The 21,740-nt window shown below is 51.3% G+C and overlaps 1 protein-coding gene across 4 annotated transcripts in view; it reads right to left on the minus strand.

The window, feature by feature from the left end:
- Nucleotides 1-8,560: 8,560 nt before the first annotated feature.
- PODXL (podocalyxin like) overlaps nt 8,561-21,740 on the minus strand; it is a 50,500-nt gene continuing 37,320 nt past the window's right edge. The window contains exons 5-9 of one of the 4 annotated variants that reach the window (XM_075428723.1): nt 16,790-16,946; nt 15,873-15,934; nt 15,609-15,776; nt 13,566-13,622; nt 8,561-12,232 (exon numbers count right to left, since the gene is read on the minus strand). In XM_075428723.1, coding sequence (XP_075284838.1) covers nt 12,041-12,232; nt 13,566-13,622; nt 15,609-15,776; nt 15,873-15,934; nt 16,790-16,946 — 636 coding nt within the window. In that variant the 3' untranslated portion in view covers nt 8,561-12,040. Of the gene's footprint in view, nt 12,236-13,565; nt 13,623-15,608; nt 15,777-15,872; nt 15,935-16,789; nt 16,947-21,740 lie in introns of all 4 variants that reach the window. The other 3 variants (XM_075428722.1, XM_075428725.1, XM_075428724.1) reach the window with 3 other exon arrangements.

Below are 21,740 nucleotides of genomic sequence, written 5' to 3' on the forward strand. Positions count from 1 at the left end.
TAGGCTTTACGATGTGCTGCCTACCTTTACTGACACTTTAACTAGTTAAAGTAGAGCTCAAATGGTACGAATGTAGATACCGACGGTGCTACACCGGGGAATATTCCAGTTGAGGCGTTGTTTCCTTTGAGATTGAACTGAGCACTTTTAATGCAACCAGCCAAAATGCTGCAGCCCTCTGGTACTTACAGTTTTAGTGCTGTTGTGCTCCCTTATCGTTTGACCTCATTGCCTTTGTACTCTCCAACTTCAGTCAGATGATTAATTGCTTTTTTGTGACAGTTTCCTAATCAACCAAGCTCTTTGTAACCTTTTATGCATACGTACTTCAGTGACTGCCCGTGAGGCTGAACCCGACCGACACAACTGGACTGAGGAGCCCCGGCTGGGAATGCCAGAAGCTGTGTGACTGGGGGTGGTGCTGGGCAGTGCATCGTGTCGGGCTTGGCTTGTGGTGCAGAAGTTCAATCAAAACTCGTCGTCCTCTGCGTCAGGGGTGTGTGCAAAGCCTGAGAGCCTGGCTCAGTTCTTTGCAGCGTAAATGAATGATTTGTCTGAGCGAGGTGAACATTGCTTCTGCAGGACTGACGGTCCCAGCTAATGAGAAGACTTCAGGATGATCAGATATTGACCTGCCTTTATCCCGAGCCGACTGATTTCAGCTCGCACGAGTACAGTTTATGGATTACAGCTGGTGATTAACCAGCAGAAACTATTTGCTCAGCTTCGGCGTATTTGTTGAGCAGCAGAGGCACCCTGTGGCCAGAGAGGTTAATCCAAAGGGAGGGTTTCTGGTGGCTTTGCCAAGTATCTTTCCTGGTTCTGCGCCCTTGAAGCTAGGAGTCAACATTAAATGATTTCTTTTGCGTTGGTGTACGCTACATCATCTGCTTTAAAAACAAATTAAAAATTCTGAGCAGTGAAGAACAAATTCTCTTTCAAAATAAACCAGTTATTGACAAGCAGTTACAGGGAGAGTTTGATTTTAATTACATACAGATCTTTCCTGGAATACCACCAGTATCTTTAAAATGTTAGATGTGAGCACTGCAGAAATACTGAAGTACAAACAGGAAGGAGACCCACTTGATCTGCAAACAGCCACCGGAAAATGTTTCACAGCGCAGTGCATGCAATGTTATAAATTTGCAAGCTGTACGTGAGAAGTCTTCGAACCTCACCCTTGCTGCTTCCAGGCTGTAGCAGAGATGGCTTTTTAGCTTAGATGAGACAAACGTGCTATATTTGCTTTTACCTTGTATTACAAGGTGACTTTGTGTGTGGATTTAACACCCCATAATCTTAGCAGTACTGTAGTTTATCTCTAAATTACGTGTTAACTTGTAAAGAAGGTATTGCCAAAGAAAGCAGCATTACTTGTCAGAGAGACTAGTTACGGTGACTGAGGTCTTTATAGCCAAAGTTACAAAGTTCTGATCTGTCTTTTAAAGTTGTAGGAAGTCAGGGTGGAATAAACTTGATAGAGACATCAAGACTTCAGTCCTGATCTAGCTTTTTTTTAAAAAAATCCTTTTGGGATCCATAAGTTTTGTTCTTTGCTGACGCTGGCCTTCAACATAGTTGCCCTTGCAATATTATTCAGTAGATCATCTCTTTGAAAAACATGAAATTACTCTTTATGCAAAGTTGTTCCTATCAAGTGACAGGTTTTTCTAGAGAAATAAAACTCTTCAAATTTGATTTTTGGTCACTTGGATTAGGCAGAATTAAGTGAGTTTCTTAGTATTTGTCTTATACAACTCCTCATAGTAGCCACGAGGCAGAAATCCTGAAGAGTTCTCCCAAAATGTCTTCTCCAAGAAAGTACTGCTATTGCAATGTGGCCTAATGCGTTTTCATGTGGCAGAAGGACCTACTTACATGGTGTTACAAATGAGGAAACTGTAGGCACCTCCTTGCCTTTTTATTTTTTTTTTAGGACCCCATTAATACTGCTCCTGGGGCCACCTGAAGGGTGATGCGAAGTAGTTATTGAAATGAGATGTAGTTTTTCCTCTTCTGGCTCTTCTGAAGATAACAGTTGTGATGTATTTATCCTTAAGCATCTCTTCTTTTTGCTGAGTGTAGTGAGAAAGAACTTTGTCTCGGAAGAATTTAGTTTGCCCTTTTTCTGGACAGCGTCCCGTATGTGTCGCTGAAGTAATGATTTCCAGTCGTGTAAATAAATGTCTGAGGTTTGGTTCTGTTTGCCCGGGATGGCTCTGTGTGCGTGCCTGGTACACGCTAGCTCAGGGCTCCAGCTGGAGCTTCCTACCAGAAGATCAGTTGGCAAAATCACGCTCTCATTTGGGAAAATCAGTCTGTGAAGACCCAGCTGGAAGGGCTTTTCTGAGGGATTTGCCTTGTGCAGTGGCAACTAGAGTGAAAGTAGGAAACTTGCCCAAAGACCACGCTAGAGCTTACCTGTGTGAAGATTGTACTGGAGTAAGGATGCAGCGAGAGGCTTAAATTAGATGGCTGACATTTTCTGGTCATTGATTATAATAGCCTAGCCTGAAAATTTAATGAGTGAGGTCTCAGCGAGAAAATGAATTGGACTGCTTAATTGGAGGGGAGCGGGCTCTTTGTGGAGCCATTGGGGCTAGTAGCAAGGGATGGTGATAGCTTTACCTGTAGTTTTTCTTTAATCAGCAGCCACAAGTGTCAGGGTCTCCATTAGCTGTTTCTTCTTCCGGAAGAGGCTCCTTCCAAAGCAGAGCAGTGACTCTGGAAAAGTGTTTTCCGTAGGGTTTTGTGGAACAGCTGTTTGCTGAATCATTTTCCTGATGTGTGCAAATTTGTAGAAGGGAGTTTTCTTTATCACAAAATTGTACACCGCTCTTGCCCTGCTGTGCCAACTTGCACTTGTGAGTTGCTGCAGGCAACGAGTGAGAAATTCAGAGCAGCGTTCTGAGAAACACTTGAAACTTGTTTGCTGTTCTTACTGTAAGGAAGATCAGCATTGATGCCACTGGTTTCCAGTGCAGAAGGGTGGCAGGTGCCTGTAATGCTCATACTATTAATTCTCTTGCTGCCTCTTGTATTTCAGAATTGAGAAGGAAATGCTTTTGCAGACCTTATCGAATGAAACATTGAGTGTGAATTTTCGATGTGCGACCTTAAACTTGAATGCTCCTACATCTCTGTACATGGAATAATTCTGTTGGTGTAATGCTGTGCTGCTTCTGGGGGGAAACGGCAAAAATTATTAGTTACATTTTCATTCGGTACCTTTGTTTTTAGAAGTGGAAAAATGTCCTGTGAAACCTTGGGTCCCAGTGTGTGCTTTGAATTTTATCTTATTAGTTGTGGTTGGCTCAAAGTTAAGGAATGTTTGGCTATTGTCAAGTGAAGTCCTGACAGTAAAAGCAGTTCGTGTATGTCTCTGGAAGTGCTTGTGTGGTTTTATAGCTGTAGTTATTTCAGCCACAGAGGTGTGCCCAGTTTAAAAAATATAAAAATTATTGCCGTTCTGATTAGGGGGAAGACTATAGAAACTTGGCCAATTTTCATAAGTACACATGATAATTTGGAGATGGGTCTTGTGACAGTGTAAGAACAACTATATGACTTGTTCTTGATATAGACTGATAATAGTATGTAAGCTGTAAATATTGTTGAAAAGTAAATGTACTGTCAGAAGCCCGTTAGTGTGTCTAAATGCCGATGGGTATGGTAGACCTGATCGTATCCTGTCGTGGAAAAGATTACGCTGGAAATTATTCAAGTAGTGGTAATGACTTATAGGCAAAATCCCTGTTTTACTGAAAGCCTCTATTATAATGAAAAGTTGGAGTGGAAAAAGTAGGTTTACTGTACTGGAACCATCATAACAGTACATGGCTCAGCACTTGGATAAATTGACTCCAGATGCTTTTATCTGTAGGCAGTGGGTCCAAACGTGGTTTTAGAGTGGAAGCTAGTTAATGACCAGTTAATTTGAGTCGCACAAGAAAAGGTCGCAGTTGATGCCGCAGGTATACTTCTGGTGTTCCTGGCAGAGGTCAAAGAACTGGATGGAGTTTTGGATTATCCACGAATGCTTTGGCTATATACATAATTCACTCAAGAGGAGGGTGGTTGCGTGGGTTGTATATAACGCCAGCTGTATGGCTTAGGTGTAGAGGTCTGCAAGGCAGCGCCTTCCCCAAGTGCAGATCCTGAAGATAACATATTGCTGCTGTCTGCTTTGCTTTCGTATATTCGAACTCGATTTGTTAGTGATGAACTCCAGACACTTGCTGTGACCCAAATTCAGCGCTCTGCTGCTGACTATCTACAGCCACAGACTTGCTTAAGCTGCTGTCAGTGTATCACTTCAGTAGCCTGAAATCTTAATTTATACTTGCTGCAGACAAAGGTACGTGTTGTCTTGGCTTCCAGCTGTTTGCTGTAAGTCAGCACAGCTTTCACTGGCGACCTGGAGGCTGTAAGTATTTGAGTGCTGTCAGAAATCAGTTGACTCTGTTCGGCTCTAGCGTGGCATTGCAGTTCATTCCTGGGAAAAGTGGGATGAGTGACTAGCTCAAAGCTGGCTCTGCCAGGTTAGATTTTTGGTTTTGCTACGAATTTGAAAGGAAAATCTATCACTAGTGTGTAGGCTGTCTAGCATGGTGGTCAAGGCATGGTCCTGTGGGTATTCACCCATTTATTCTGACTTTTTCTTTCCCTCTGTCACTGTTCACTGCTATTAAAATGCTGTGCCTTCAGACTTCCCTCCGTTTAATGGAGTACCCGCTGAAGAACTAAAGGTTAGAGCTGTGTGACTGGGGCATCAGTTTCTCCATGTCACCTCATATTCTGGTTGCTTCCTCTTAAAAAATCCTTCCTGCTGCTTTTGAAACAGTCAGGGAGGGTTCTTGTGATTTACGTTGTTCTCCCCAGGGGCTGGCCTGTTCCTGCTCCAGGGTGGGGATGGGGAAGTGTGGGAGCTGGATTCCCAGCAGCAGCACGGTGTGTTGTCGGTGCAGTGCTGCAGCAAACACCTATTTAGTCGTTCCCTGCCACGACACAGCCTTCAGGGCTGTGATAAGCCTTCCCTCCCATCTCAGCAGGGTTTATTTTGTGCAGCACCAGGAGCGTGGTAGCTGTTTGACCGAAGGCAAAGACGATTGTACCAACTCTCAAGTTCATTTAAATAATAGTCCTGGGTTTCTGCCACCTGCTTTCATAATCCTGGATCTTTCACCGGTGGAGGCAGACAGCTGGGAGTTGGGGGTTTGGCTTACTTCTGCAGTGTAGCAGGGCAGAGGACATAGGAAGAGAAATAGGCTTGGGGATAATGCAGTAATAGCTCGTGTGAGTATGTGGTTAAGATGTGGTCTGTTTCCATGGAAGGACTTTGAAGACTCTCCTAACAAGCAGGTCTGCTATTTAGAGCTGATTTTGTCATGCGAGATGGATTCTCTAACTCTTTTTCACATGGGATTGATGCAATACCAGGATCTGCTAGTCCTGGAGCTTCAACTCATGCTTTGGCCCTCCACCCCAAAGACCCCAGAGAGACTAATACACTTTTATTTTCCTCGCCAGTCCCTCTTCAGTGATGGCAAGGAACCCAACCTGGGCTTAATGCTGTTCAAACGTACTGGAGGTTGTGCAGCACAATCAGCTATCAGACCAAGTCTGGCAGTCTTAAGAGATTGTTAAAACCTAAAAACATTCTGGGCTTTCTGATGAGAGCTGCTGGTGAGATTAAGGGAGATGAGCTGCTTTTTAATTAATGTGGTGGTGGGGAGGCTAGACCACAACAGTGGCTCCAGCCTTCTCCACGTCCCAAGTACCAATGGACAGGTTTTTCTCCCCGATGATGAGCAAATATAGTTTAAATATCCTGACTTTGTATCTAGCTGCCCAAGGGATTGAAACAATTACTTCGTGTTTCACTAAACAGAGGAGTGCTGCGGTGCGTGAACAGGGTCTGTTCGTTGAAGATGCCACTTCGAGGCTGAAAACTGGTTGGTGGTTTTTTTAGTTTTGAAGTCTTGACAAAAATCTCAGCTCTTGAAAGGGGAAAATGGCTCTTAACAGCCTGTGCTTTCTCAGTTGCGAGTCAATGACTTCACTGAAAATATTCCAGTCTGAACATTGGCTGATTCTGCTCACCCTGCAGTAATACGCGCTGTTCAAAAGGTGACAGCCTGATCTCCTTCCCCAAGCAGTGCCGAGAACTCCTGTACTGGAGAGGACTTTTATCTAACCGTGGAGGACGTAACTGTTGTGCTGCTGACTCGTTTTCCCCTCTTGTCTGCCGTGGTAATTGGGAAGGCAGACTAGCAGTGGAGGCTGAATATTTCCTTCATCTCTTCCTCATTCCTATCCTTCCTCCCCTCTCTCCCTCCCATTGATGTTTTGATGTGCAAAACACTTTTCACTTCAGAAGCTACTGTGCTGGGTAGTGGAAAAGAAAACAAAACCCTAGTTATTAGTAGCTGTTACTATTTACTAAAGCTGCATTTTCTGCTGTCTTTCCAGCATACCCTCCTCCACAGCAGGAAATGAGAGGTGCTGGGGTGATGGTAAGCCAGAGAGAAGAGCTTAATTATACAAACAAATGTGTTTATGGGAGTCTTGAGTCTTGGAGGCCCCAAACCTTGCAGATCACTTTGCCTAGGGCAGAAAATTAAAGCCCGTGGGCTCGTGCTCTGTTAATGGGAGACAGCTGTTCCCGTCCTTGTGGGCCGGTGGTCGCGTGCAGCTTGTATGTTTAGATGCTGCCCGCCTCATTTTAGAAATATCTGGTCTCAGTAAACATTTTCCCTTTGAACGTTGTACTTTGAAACTGCTGAAACAACCTCTGTCTTCTAGACGCATTGATAGCGTCGGCAGGGTCTGGGTGGCTTGGGGTTCAACACTGCTGGGCTGGCTGGACGCTGTAACCTGGTTAGGGATGCTTTTTCAAGCTGTTTTTTTGAGCTGTTGCCTCTACTCGTCCCGTAGCACTATACAGTGTGGTGGTTTGTTTGTCTGGACCTTTGGTGTTCATTATCTCGTCCTTTACACCCTCACGTTGTCCCCAAGAGGTGGTTATTCCCAGTGTAGTGCTTGGAGTTGTGTCTGCTCCCTGTCCAGAATTTGGCCCTTTTTTTTCTGTTTTGGCATCCGCAAGCGTTTGCATCTCTACAGCAGTCCCACAGACTCTGGTGTCCATCTGAATCCCCTCTGGTGTCTGTCCCACTGTTGTTGTCGTGGATGCCTGGCCACAGGAGAGCTGAACCCAAGAACAGCCCTGGGCTGGAAGGGAGCATCTGTGGGTGACCAACGCTGTGAACCGTGCACGCGTTGTGATAAGCAACTCAAGCATTGACTAGTCCGGTGTTGAGCCCATGGTGGTTACAGGCAATGTTCCTGGACTCTGGTCGTTCCCCATCCTGCCCTGATCTTTGTTCAGCCCGGAATGTTAATTTTCTTCCTTGGCATAAATCATCTTTGATAATTTCTGGGTTGATATGTGAGCTCCATGCTGTACATAAATGAATGAGTCATATGAGGAATATCTACAAATGTAGTTATGTTGTATGTAATGTACATAAGGAGAGAATGTATTTTGTTCATTTTTTTTTCTTAATAAAAATGTATATGCTAGCAAGGGTGTTCATTTAAGATCTGTTCATTTTAACATCAGTTGCTTCCAAGAATGGAAAAATGTCTGTGAAGGTCTCGTAGTGGTGCAGAAGCTGTGAAACCGGTGCTGCGTTACGTCTGGGCGGCAGGCACTGGTCCTGCTGGAGGAGCCTGCCGTGTCCCTCCGACTGCAGAGCAGCTGAGAACGTACCCCGTTCCCTGAGAACCGTGATGGGCTGGGTCCGCATCCCATACACCCAGGGTGAGCCTGGAAGTTGCAAGAACTTTACTGGGGAGGAACATGGAGTTAAAACATAGGCTGATACAAACCAGCGACTTTTAATATTCCAGTCCTTTTTTTTTTCCCCCCTCCTTCTTCCTTTACAGAAGTGGAAACTTAATCTGGAGCAAAATGTTTTATTTTGGGCACTTGGAGGCAAATGGAGATGCTGACCTGCCCACGCTGCTGCTGACCCTCCTCGCCCTCCTTCATTAGGGTGGTTTGGCTCCCTCCTCCACCGCCTGTCCTCAGCGCAAGGAGAGCTTGCAGGCGAGGACTGAGTGAGGAGGAAATGCAGAAATAAGGGCAAGGTCCCTCTCCCTTCCTACCCACACGAGCCTAAAGCCACGAACAGTTCAAACAGGCGCTCTGGCTATAGTGGGGCTGCCCTCACCCACATCAACCGAGCATCCCACCCCGCTGGGTTTTCTGCTTTTTTAATTCAGGGAAGTTTTTCACCACTATCATACTTCTTTCTGCATGGGGAAATGCAAGCTTCTCCATGGGTGGCTACCTCTGGTGGTCTGGGCTGGTTTTACTCCTGCCCATCCAAAGTTTTCACATGTTCTTCCTAGCAGGAGCATGCAGAGCCTGTTCTGGGTTTCCAAATAAGCTCAAACCACGGCCAGTTGTAACCTCTACACAACAACTAGTTGTGGCTCTTGAGCACAAGCTCTGCTCCCCCCTGCCCCTTTACACTCAGCCAAGAAACAAGGCTTTTACGTAAGAATGTTTATTGACAGAAATACATGATGCTTTCAAAATATATTTGTAGGAAAATGCAAGAATAATCTCTACAATCCAGTTCCTCAGTAAATTCCAGTGTAAATCAGACTCCTGTCCCCGTGAGAGATGCTGCTATACAGTACGTAAGAGCTCTAGTATATGTGCAGGGTTCAACGGGTAGCCGCCTTGGGAAGCAGGTTCTCCTCCAGTCCCTGATGGATTATGTCTTCTCCTGCATGTCTTCTGTAGGCAACAGTTACAGTATCAACCTCGTCAGCTGGGTCACGGCACTCTGAGCGGGAGATAAATGGTCCTAGAATATTTACACATTCCTTGTGAATCTGAAAATAGAAAAGTCTCTTGCAAGGACGTCTGAGCTGGTTGTAAAACTCTTGCCGAAAGGTAAGAGCAATAATCTCTTTGTACGACATGTCAGATGTTAAAGCTGTTTTAGGGGAGAGAAGAGGAGCATGGGGAAGGGAGGAAGAGCAGGGAGGGAGGAAATGCTTGGGTAGATTTTTTTTTTTATTATTATTATTTTTGGTCTAACAATTATGGCTACAGTCTACAAAGGGAAGGATTAAGGCCAAAGATGCTCATCACTGCATTTCCTACCTGATTTTTTTTTTTTTTTTTGCAAAAAGAATGTTCTCAACATAAAAAAAGTACTGGTTTTTTCCATGGAAATAGTTCTTTAAATAGGGGAAGGAAAATCTACTATAAAATATTAGTGGTTTAAAAATATGGTGTCTGGAAAAATAAATAAATGTACAATTCCTATTAAAATATAAATCACTATAAGCACTTGCTGAGCAGTTAACGTCTTCACTGGTCTCTGCTCGGAAAGATTTAAGGTTGCTTGAGCCTTTGTAGGGTTCTCTTGGAAAGTCTTTGGACCTGATTCGTTAAAGCACTTTGGCATCTCTTTGCTGGGAAAGGGGGATCTTAGGCACGTGCCGAAACCCGACTGCCCGGCGATGCTCTGCCAGCGGCGTCCTGACGGCAACGCCAGCCCCGGCGGCCAAAGCCTCGCCGCTGCCCTGTGTTCTCGACGCATTTATTTTCTGCCAAGGACAGGAATGCGAGGTCACCGACCCGCCGCTCATCTCTCGGGGCAACTGGGAAGCAAACGCGCTCGCGGAAGCGATTGCAAACGCCCGGATTGGTTTTTCGAGCCTGGCTGCAACGTTAAAGGGCTGAACTCGATGCTGCCGGAGCAGGGACGAAGCCGTGGCGTGGGGCTATCCGAGTGGGAGCCATTTATTTTCCTTCTTCATGGTGAATTTTGATCCCCTACCAGACTGGCCTTTAGCTTTTTCTTTCCTTTTTTTTTTTTCTCCTTAATTCCCTCCCCCCCTCCAAAATTACTTCCCCATACTGCAGCGCACAGGTAAGTGAAGTGTGCTGAATACATTGCTAATGAATAGCAGGAATATTTACATACAAAAATATATAGGTTTGTACACTTCAAACTCTGCCTTTTGATGCGAGAAAGAAGGGAGAAGAGCCAGTCCGTTTGAGAAGACGTATCTTCTGCCAGCTTCTGTCCTGGGGCCGACCAAGCCACCCCGGCCCTCTCCTTCATGAGTTCTCCTGAGGACCGACTCGACCTGGGTCTCTCCAAGCTTTCCACTGCTCGGCACCGCTCTTCCCCTCTTTCAGGGCAGCCATGGGAGTGGATCCCTGTTGTGGTGACTTGGTGGCAGAGCTGAAAGGAAATCGCCCCGTCGTGCGCTGGTGGACGCACGGTTTATGGTGAGCAGGGGAGGGGGAGGGCTGCGCTGGGGAATCGCTCTCCATCTGTAGCTCCTCTGCCTTACAGAGGGCTCAGGGCCACCACTGTCCTCGTTGTGCTGGGAGATGCGCTCACCTAAGTGACCTTCTGGTCCTCTTCCCTGCATACTAGAGGACAGAGCCCCACTCTGATCCCTGCCTCTGCCGGGACTGAGCTACTTCGCCGAAGCCAGAGCAAAGGCGTGAAACTCTCCCCATCCTTGTAGAGCCATTTAGGAGCTGCCGTGGGAAGTAGAAAATCAGAAACGGCCTCAGTCCAGCCTCCTCCTGCTCCTGCGTATTTCCCCCCCCCCCTCCCCATAAAGACTTGCATCAAAGGGAGACCTGGACAAGAGACCAAGGGCCACGGGGTGAAGCTCAGTCCCAGCTTTGCTGCTGAGCTCTGATTTTCTTTGCAGGTCTCTGTTATTTTACTGGCGTTTGCAGAAGAGCCTGAGGATGTGGACTGAGCTTATAAACCTCGCTGGGAGGAAACGCCAAGGGCTGTACCAGTGGGAAGACCCTGAATACCACCAGGCTACCTGGCTCGTGCTTCTGTTGTATCTCTTCTGCTCACGCAGGAAAACATAACCACAAGAATCGGAAACCATCACGGTGCGTGTAACCCACGGTCCCGGGGGAGGATGGACGTGGGCCGTGAGATGCTGCTGCACAATTACTGGAAGGCAATCAACGCTTCCGTAGGGAAATGCAGCAGCAGAGCTGGTCTGCGCTGGACCTGGGCTTCTGCACCACAAAACCCCCAACCTCCCATCCCCAGGCACCGCTCTTGCTCTCAATCTCTCCCTTCCTAGGAGGGATGGACTCGAGGAGTTGCTCCTTTTCCTCTCCCTCCCCTTTGCATCAATACAAGAAGCTGCTGTGCATCTCCTGGTCTCCAACCCGCGTGCAGGATCCATCCCGCAGCCCCTGGGAGCGCAGCTGGCCGTGGCACAGGACCGAGCATCACTTGGCCCTGCTGCATCCCTCCCGTCCAGCCGGGTCTGGATGCCTTCGTCTGCCTGCGGCACGGCGTGGGGTTCTTGTGCGTTTTAGCCAACAGTTTATGTGGAGAAGAGGATGGAAACTGGATTAAAAAGGAACAGGCTGTTCCAGCTTTTTCCGCTCGATACCTGGGCGTTTCGTGTCGGGGAGGGCACAGCGATGACTAAACCGCGTGGGCCAGAGGATTTTTCTAGCTCTAATTGCCAGGTGCCGGTTTGCTGTTGCTCTCCCATCCTATTTACATTTCTTTCTTTTTAATTTTTTTTTTTTTCGAGTTGCTCGATAGCTGGAGGCTGCAGTTGGTGTGGTTGGATGCAAGACGGGAGGGGACACGCTCGGATGAGACACCAGCAGCTCTTTGGGAGGAAAGCCCCGCCGTTCGCCCACGGCTGGTCAGGTCTGGCGTGGCAGGTCCTGCTGAGCACCCGTGGGTGATGCAGGATGCTCGCCTGGATGCAGCCACCATGGTGGCTTGTGTTGGCAGTGCGCCTTGGAGGTGTCCTCTCATGTCCCTTCGTCCGTCCTGCACCCCATGTGGTGGCACAAGGGGCTGTGATGAGTCAGTTATGGGATTTTCTGGAGTTTGTTGGGAATTTTGCCTTGTTTTGGAGTTGTGTGCGTGTGTGTGGAGGGATTATGGTTTGTTTTTTTGGGGGAGTGGCGGTCGTTTTTTGCTTGATCAAGTTCTGCATCCTATAAATGCGTGTCCTCCTCTTCCTCCAGGTCCTCTTTCATGAGGGTGTCGAGAGGAACGATCCAGCTGTCCCCTAGCTCGCCGTTGAGGTTCACCTTCTTCTCCTGCATTTCAGAGGAGGTCTCCATCACCTCCAGCGTGGGGTTATCATGGTAGCCGTTCTCCATGGTCTGCAGCTCCTCAGTCAGGCGCTGCTGAGAGGAAAGAAAACCCAGAAACCCCCATGAAAAATAGCTTGGCCGTGCTGTGTGTGTACCACCTCGGGGCTGTCACCTCCCAGCCAGCTGTGGCCACTGCCCCGTACAGATGTATATAACCACATATAGAAACTTTCACGGGGAGACTGAGGCTGGGGGCTGCAGTCAGCGCTGGCGCAGCGAGGAGATAGCATGGAGCTGGCAAGGGAGACAGACTCTGCTAATGGTGGCAGGGAGGAAAGAGCAGCCAGAGATGCGCAGAAGACCTCCAGGAGCAGCTGCCAGCTTCAGCCTGGCCATCAGGCCATGGCTTGGTCCCCCCTGGGACCTGAGGAAGAGGCTGAGCATCATTGCCATAGCCCGACCCTGCATCCCAGCTCCTGCCTCCCCAACTCCACTCTATGCTTCCCCTCCCTTTTCCGCACCCCTGTCCCTTTTTAGCTGCTTTATTTTCATTTTACCCTTCGACCTGGGGCACCTCCCACCTTGCAGATGCTGCCAGCCTGTTTGCCCCTCCATAAGCATCGTCCTGGAGCCCTATTCTGGAGCTCCCTGTGGAAACCAGGCAGGGAAAGATCCACCCCTCCTGCCCCTTTTGCTTTGGCCACGCGTGGTTTTGGCTGACTCACGGGTGAATCAGGCGCTGCATCACCCTGGTCCTTTGGTACGCTGTGCTCCAGGCTCCGACCCAGCCCTTCAGCCCCTGGCAGACCCCCATCCCCATTCCGCATTCGCCACGGTGGCTCCTTCATCCCCATCCCACCCCGGAGGGATTCAGCGGGGAGCTGCAGTCCTCGGTCAGCCCTTTTTTGGTAAGCGCAGGGCTCTCGCTAGGCACCCATGTTAAAAATCCGCCTGGATTTACAGCTTGCTTTATTACAGTGCTCCTAATAAATGTCAGGAGACAGGCGTGGGAGGGAATCCACGGGGAACGAAAGGGATGGAGAAGCAAAACCGCAGGGCTGGGCGCTAGCAGGGGGGCTGCGAAGGCGCTGCTGGGCGGGGGGGGGGGGGGTCCCTCGGGTTGTGGGGGGGATGCGAGCAGGGACGGTGGGATGCTCGAAAGCAGAGGAAGTACCTGGGCTCTCGCAGGGGCTGCTTTGCCCCTTGATGGATGGATGCTCGGGCAGTGCTTTCTCCGGCCATGGCAAGGCACCCCCCACCCCGCCGTGCAGCAAGGGGAAGGGGTCTTTTAAAGCTGGGCATAGTAAGTTTTAGTCCTGTTAAAAGCTACTGAATCCTACAAAGCAATGTGTGTGGGGGGGGTGAGAGCTGGGGGTGTTACAGATGCGGCGCCCGCCCCTCCGATCCCTGTGTTGGAACTCACATTAAAGATCAGGGCCACATGTCCATCATCAAACCCGGGGAGATCAGGGTGGATGTGCTGGTTATTTCCAAGGTAAAACAACAGCAGGGTTTAAAAGGAGGGGGAGGGAGGGTTGGAGAAAAATAAAAATAAAAATAAAAAAAAACAACTTTCAAGTCATCTTTGGAAAAGAAGCAGGAGGAAAACAAAAGAAACCACCCAAAGATAAGTCCAAAAAGGAGAAACGTGTTTGATTTCCTAAAAATCTATTGCAAATATTATGGGGCCAAACCTATTGCAGATATTATGGGGCCAAACTGTTTTCAGTGGTGCCCAGCAACAGGACAAGGGGCAATGGGCACAAACTGAAGCACAGGAAGTTCCAGCTGAACCCGAGGAAGAACTTCTTCCCTCTGAGGGTGACGGAGCACTGGAACAGGCTGCCCAGGGATGTTGTGGAGTCTCCTTCTCTGGAGATATTCAAGATCTGCCTGGACGCAGTCCTCTACAGCCTGCTGTAGGTGACCCTGCTTTGGCAGGAGGGTTGGACTTAGATGACCCACAGAGGTCCCTTCCAACCCCCACCATTCTGTGATTCTGTGAAACGCTTGGAAAAACATGTTTGCCCATGCTCTGGAACGAACTGGCATCCCTCGCTTTGGTTTTGCTGCCTCATCCTGTGGCTGGTGGGTATTTACCTCCAGAGCGTCCAGCCAGGGCTGGTACCTGTTCCTCTGCAGCATCTTACTTGAGGGACACGCATTCCCATCGCTAAAAATACCGTATTTCTACCTATTTTCTGAACAATACGGGGGGAAAGGGTTTTATGCTGCTCCCTGTCCTGGCTGGGAGGGTTTTTTTTCCCCCTGACCAAGGAGATTTCAGCTGGGGGATGGCCCCAGCAAAACCCATCGGCTCCAAGGGGACCACAGTGGAGATCAAACACCTGTCGAGGTCTTCCATCCTCCCCCATTCCCTCCCGAAAAATCAAGCCTTGTAAAAACAAGTCTGACTCCGGCATTGGTTTTACCTTCCCTGCCTCCTGTGCTCATCTCCGTTAGGCTGCAGACACTGAAAGCAAAGGGCGCCTTATCCCTCATCCTGGTACCTGGGGCAGAGGTTGGGGACCCCCGGGAAGGATGAGCTGGTCTGGGGGGACATGACTCAAAGTGGGACCCAGGGGTTTGCTTCTCCATCGGGAGGGTAGTTTACCCTAATTACATCATTTGGTCTTGCTGTTTTTTGGGGGTTTATTTTACCCCCCCTTTCTGTTGCTGTCTTTCCTCTGGAGCTAAATCCTGAGCAAGAGCAGCAGGGGCCGATGCAAACCTCTGCCGGCCAGTGCTGCAGGGCATGGGAATGGCCAGTCCTTGTGAGTGGATGCTACGCTAAAATCATCCAGAATTGGTTCCTGACATAAAAATGATACTTTTTTTTTTTTTTCTTTCCCTTGTCTGTTCTTCCTTAAATCCTGCTGCTGCTGCTCTGAAATTTGGCCGTGGCCCAGCTCTCCAAAGGCTGAGCTGTGCAGCGTTAGGCGTCGATGCCATCCTGCGGCCATCCTCCTGCAGTCCCCATGCCCTGCAAATGGCTCTGGGCACCCTTTGGGAAGGCACTGGGGTGATGCTGGGCACCCAATCCTGCTCCTCTGCTCATAAAGCTATTTTTGAGTTTTTTTTTTTTTCTGGGGGGGGGGAGGGATGGAGGGGTTTAGAGGGGGTTGTTGGGCTGAGAAAGCCTCTCTTGTCAAAATTATGACCCAAAGATGCTGCTCAGCAGCCCTGGGTGGCAGCGGGGATGGGTGCTGCTCGTTGCTGCACCCCACCACCAGCCCCTCGTTTCCCTGGTTTTCATCCTGGCTGCCCCCCACCCCGTCACCCCCAAAGGGCAGCTCCTGCCCCTCTGGAGCATCCACAACACATGGCCATCCCTTGAGCAACACGCGAGGGTGGTGCCAGGATGTCTCCACCAGCAGATTTGGCAACGCTGATGCTCTTCACCTCCTGAAGATGCCTCTGGGACAAAACGGTCCCAGAGTACCTGTTCCACCCCTTCCCACCTTACCTGGTCCTTCTTTTGGGAGAAGCGCTGGTGGCAGCAGCCATAGATGGCCGCGATCAGCAGCAGGGAGCCGGCCAGGGTGATGATGGTGATGATCAGGGGCGTGCTGAACTCATCGTTGATTATCATCTCCCTCTCCATTTTGTCGTAGGTGATGTTGGCAATGCCGAGCTGCCACGGGAGAGATGAGTCAGGCCCCAAGGAGGGCTTCCCATGCCACCCACCTTGGGGGACATCCGTGGGGAAGGATAGGGGGGGCCTGCTTACCTGCTCTAACTTGTCCTTCTTCTCCTTCAGCTCCTTGAGGACTTTTTCAGGGTCCAAAGGGACTGGGGGAAGAAAGAGGCTGCAGTGAACACAGGGGTGGGGTGGCAGGTTGTGCCACCATCTCCCAGTCAACGAGGTGTCCTTCTTTCCGGAGGAGGTGGATGGAGATGTGCAGGCATGGAGCCAACCCTTGCAGATGCCTCCACAGCCAGACAAGGAGCCGGGACCTCTTCTCTTGGCAGGGGCACAGCCCCAGAGACCCCAGTTCCCACTATCCCCCAGGCCCAGGCTGTGCATAACCCGGTGGGGGTCTCTGCTTCAGTGGGTGCTTTGAGGGTGGCAGCAGCCACAGGCTGTAACCGGTCACTGTAGGCCATGCAGGAGCAGTGCAGGATCAGTCCCTAAAGCTGGGCTGCCCTGCACATGGTCAGCTGCTGGAGGCTGGACCCCCCACCCAGCCCTTGCCCTGATGATAAAGAGGAGGAGGATGAGGCCGAGTCCTTCCTCCCTCTGGCAGTAAGGCAGCGTGATGCCTCCATCCACCCAGTGCCAAAGCGATGTCTGAACACTCCTGGGCTGAGCGGGATTTCCCCGAAGGGCTCCATTAAGAGCAAGAAACTCCCCTCCATGGTCCCTTCGGGAAGGATTTGAGCTGGGCACTGGGCTTTAACCACCTGGAAGGAATTTTTCCTCCTGGAAACTGGTCCCTGCCTTGATTTGTCATGTATAGGAGAGGGATCTGGTGCATTCACTGGGGAGCAAAGCTCATTTCTGGGACTGTTTTGCCTCTCCCAAGCCTCTGAAAGGGGGCAACCCAAGGAAAAGAACCCCTCGACCAAGTTCTAGCAGACCCCCAGGGTCCCCGACCCCGGTCCCATCCCATTCCCCTCAGGGCAGGATGGTGGGTTCATACTCACTGTGCAGAACTGCACGCACGGCCCAGTGCTGGGAGCGGGGCTCGCGGGAGGTCAGTATCACCGTGCACGTTTCGCTGCTGGCATTGAAAGCGTGCTGGCCTGTTGAGCAGAAGCTCTCGAAGAAGGAGACGTTGATGCTGACGGTCCTCCACTCAGCCTGCGGTGACAGCAGGGGCTCAGCACCATCCTCCCGCCCAGGGACCCCTGAGGAGCATCGCGCGCCAGCACCAGGGAAGCCGTGTCCATCCCCATCCCACCCCAGTGCCAGGGATGCTGTGTCCATCCCCATCCTGCCCCAGCACCAGGGATGCTGTGTCCGTGTCCATCCCTGCCTCAGCACCAGGGATTCAGACAAGTGGTGTCCCCCAGGGGTCAGTACTGGGCCCAGTCTTGTTTAACTTCTTCATCAACGACCTGGATGAAGAGTTAGAATGTACCCTCAGCAAGTTTGCTGATGACACCAAACTGGGAGGTGTGGTAGATACACCAGCAGGCTGTGCTGCCATTCAGCGTGACCTGGATAGGCTGGAAAGCTGGGCAGAGAGGAACCTGATGAGGTTCAACAAAGCCAAATGCAGGGTCCTGCACCTGGGGAGGAACAACCTCATGCACCAGTACAGGCTTGGGGTGGACCTGCTGGAGAGCAGCTCTGTGGAGAGGGACCTGGGTGTCCTGGTGGACGACAGGTTAACCATGGGCCAGCAGTGTGCCCTGGCTGCCAAGAAAGCCAATGGGATCCTGGGGTGCATCAAGAAGAGTGTGGCCAGCAGGACGAGGGAGGTTCTCCTTCCCCTCTACACTGCCCTGGTGAGGCCTCATCTGGAGTACTGTGTCCAGTTCTGGGCTCCCCAGTTCAAGAAAGATGAAGAGCTACTGGAGAGAGTCCAGCGGAGGGCTACGAGGATGATGAGGGGACTGGAGCATCTCCCCTACGAGGAGAGGTTGAGGGAGCTGGGCTTGTTCAGCCTGAAGAAGAGAAGGCTGCGAGGGGACCTAATAAATGCTTACAAATATCTGCAGGGTGGGTGTCAGGAGGATGGGGCCAAGCTCTTTTCAGTGTGCCCAGTGACAGGACAAGGGGCAATGGGCACAAACTGAGGCACAGGAAGTTCCGTCTGAACATGAGCAAGAACTTCTTCCCTCTGAGGGTGACGAAACACTGGAACAGGCTGCCCAGGGAGGTTGTGGAGTCTCCTTTTCTGGAGATATTCCAGACCCGCCTGGACAAGATCCTGTGCAGCCTGCTGTAGGTGGCCCTGCTTCGGCAGGGGGGTTGGACTAGATGACCCACAGAGGTCCCTTCCAACCCCTACTATTCTGTGATTCTGTGATTCTGTCCATCCCCATCCCACCCTATTGCCAAGGGTGCTGTCTCTGTGTCCATCCCACCCCAGTGCCAGGGATGCCGTGTCCATCCCCATCCTCTCCCATCCCTTTGCACTGCACGGCCACTGCCGGCTCTCCCAGGGAACAGGAAAAGTTTAAAAGTAGTTTCTTTATGAGAAGCCGAGCTCTTGGCTGCCGTTACTCACCGGGGCCCTTATCTGAGGGCCGCAGCTTTCGGTGTTACAGGAATAGCAGGTCCCTGAGGGAAGTGGGGTGGGGGGGCTGGGTGAGGCTGAGGAGCTGCAGTGGGAGCGGGACAGGGCTGTGCAGTCCTCGCACCTCCTGAGGTTTCTACTCTCTGTCTCCACCAACAAGGGACCCTGTCTGCCCTAGGGCTTCCCCATGGCTCTGTAGATGCAAGGGAACATGCTTTGCTGACGGATAAAATAGAGCATCCCAGGAACGGTTAGCCTGCACGTCGCCGGAGGGATGGTAGAGGGGTGGATGGAGCCCTCTAAGATGCTCCTGAGGTTTTCTGCGTCTGCTCAATGCTTTGTAGCAGCTGGCAGCTGACTAAGATTGCCCTCCTGCACGCAGAGATCCTTTGTGTGCAGATCCTGTACGCGCAGACCTTGCCTGCACAGCTTCTGCGTTTACAGGTCTTGTACGCAAGGACTCTGTACACACAGCTCCTGCGTGCACAGGCTGAGCTTGCACTGATGCCACGTGGGGAGGAGCGGCTGGAGAGCTACTTGGAGGAAGAGGCCCTGGGGGTGCTGGTCGGCAGCCGGCTGAACAGGAGCCAGCAGTGTGCCCAGGTGGCCAAGAAGGCCAACGCCAGCCTGGCTTGGGTCAGCAATGGGGTGGGCAGCGGGAGCAGGGCAGGGATCGGGCCCCTGTGCTCGGCACTGGTGAGGCCGTGCCTTGAGTGCTGTGCTCAGCTTTGGGCCCCTCACTCCAAGAAGGACATGGAGGGTCTAGAGTGTGTCCAGAGAAGGGCAGCCAGGCTGGGGAGGGGTCTGGAGAACAAGTCTGATAAGGAGCAGGTAAGGCAGCTGCGGTTGTTCAGTCTGGAGAAGAGGAGGCTGAGGGGGGACCTTCTTGGTCTCTGTAACTGTCTGACAGGAGGGTGTAGTGAGGGGGTGTTGGTCTCTTCTCCCAGGTAACTAGTGATAGGACGAGAGGCAATGGCCTCAAGTTGCATGAGGGGAGGTTTAGATTGGATATTGGGAAAAATTTCTTTACTGAAAGAGTGGTCAGGCATTGGACCAGGCTGCCCAGGGAGGTGGTGGAGTCCCCATCCCTGGAGGTGTTCAAAAAACATGTGGATGTGGCACTTCAGGACGTGGTTTAGCAGGCATGGTGGTGTTGGGTTGGCAGTTGAACTTGATGATCTTAGAGGTCTTTTCCAACCTTAATGACTCTGTGTTTCTATGATGCACAAGCTCTTGCCTGCGCAGGTCCTGTGTGCCAAAGTCCTCTGTGCACACCGAAATGAGGAGCCCAGCAGCACGTGCCCTGGCTGGGAAAGGCTCTGCTCCCGCCGGCTCCAACACCCCAACCCCCCACTTCCCTCTGCACCACCATCCATGCCGGGGACCACTTGCTCCACCACAAGGACGGGAGCCGCCCAGCTGAGGAAGGCACCTGATCTCACCCCATCTTATCTAAATATTTGGGAAGCGGTGGAGGAGAACAGGATGCACTTGCCAGGGCGGAAGAGCGGTCCCGGGCATGGCACAAGGGCGAGCTCAGCACCATGAGACCCCGGCCGTCCCTGGGAACCGCCGCTCGTCCTCACCTGTCCTTTTCCTTCGCATGGGGAGAAACTTCCCCCAGGCCCCTCTTGAGTCCGCACCATCCCGGCTGCATCCCTGGGAAAGGAGCTGGATGGGAAACCTGCCCACAGGCAGTGAGATGAGACGGGGCAAGGCAGCATCTCCCAGAAAGCTCGTCCAAGACCGGGCAGGGAGGAGAGGGTTACGGCTTGGTCCCGGCAATGTTTGTATCATCTTTGGACGCTGGGTTGTGCTCCTACGCTTCAAATGTCCTGCAGTTTATCAATCCCTGCCTGTGCAGCGTTTTCTGCATGAAGAGCATCTCTCCTGCCTGCCCGCATCCTCCTTCCCCAGGTTTTGCTTCAGCTCTGCCTTCCCCCAGCCCTTAATAACCCAATTCTCTTCTACCACCCCGCAGGGAAAAAAAAAAAAAGACCTTTAAAATGCTTTTTTTTTGAGTGGGAAGGGAAATCAGGTGCGAGGCTAAGCTGAGCACTGAACCGCTTTGTTGCCGGACAGTGAGCGGTGCCTAAACCCTTTTCGAGGCTGAACCGGAGGGATTTACCCTCTCCGGGTGGGAGAGGAGCATGGCCAGGCCGGCTGCAGCCGGCGGGGATGCCCCGGCAGCGGTGCCATGGCCCCGGCAGCGGTGCCATGGCCCCGGCAGCTCGCCCTCCCGCCGCCGGAGCCGCTCGCATTCCTTGGCCAGAGTTGACAGGCGCTGCCAAGAAGCTCGGATCCGGTTCCCACACTGGCGGGGACCTAAAACTAACATCCCCGAATGAGGTAACAGCACTTGAGTCAACAAACCACCCCCGCCAGCTGGACGGGACCACGACCCTGCTCAGCGCAGGGGTCCCTCCGCCTGCTCCCGCTGTCTCCAGACCCATGGGTGTCACACAGCAAATTCCCTCGGGCATCTGAGTGCGGGTCTGGGTGGTCCTGCTGTTGCTTTTGCATCTCCTGGATGGAGCAGGCTCTAGTCCTCCCCAGCATCCTCCGACTCAGCTTGCTGGGCACATCCATGTCCCAGATGGGGACACAATGGAGGAGCTATGCTGGTCCCTTGGGAGGTGGCCACAGGGTTGTGTGGCTCAACCAGAGCTTGAGGGACACCAGCCACCTGTGACATGGTCACCTCTTGCTTCACCTAATGCATTTTGGGGTTGGGATGAGGAACAGAGCAGCCAGGAACCAACCATCCATCCGTCTATCCCAAGGCTGGAGCACCCCAATCACAGAATCACAGAATGGTAGGGGTTGGAAGGGACCTCTGTGGGTCATCTAGTCCAACCCTCCTGCCGAAGCAGGGTCACCTACAGCAGGCAAACGAAAGCAGCCAACGAAAACCCAACTGAAGATACACTTGTGAGCCAGACCTTGGGAAAGTCATCTGATGGAACACAAAGCATCGAGCTAATAAGCCTCATTAAGAAACTCATTAATATCCTGCTGTAATCAAAGGAAGGAGAAGGGGCAACATGGAGGGTGGGGGAACGTGGACCAAACTTCAGCACTGGTTAAAAGCATCACCTGAAGAGGAAGGATGGTGGGAACCAACCAGCTCATAAGGTACCTCTGGTCCACAAAGGGGTACCAACCAGGTATCTTGCTATTTTTTTTTTAAGACTTACAGATTGAGGGGTTTTTAAATTTTTAAATTTACTGCAGCTGGAGAAACTGAGGTGCAACGAGGTGCAACGCCCGCAGTTCCTGGGTTCAGTCCCAACTGTTCTGCTGGGGTCCCTGCATCACCAGCGCTGCCCAATGACCCCATCTCTGGGGTGGTCTGCATTGCCCCCTCCCCTGCCACATGTGACCCAGACATGTCTCCCACCGCTGGGACC

The sequence above is a fragment of the Opisthocomus hoazin genome, chromosome 8 (genome assembly GCF_030867145.1).
Source record: "Opisthocomus hoazin isolate bOpiHoa1 chromosome 8, bOpiHoa1.hap1, whole genome shotgun sequence".
Lineage (NCBI taxonomy): Eukaryota > Metazoa > Chordata > Aves > Opisthocomiformes > Opisthocomidae > Opisthocomus > Opisthocomus hoazin.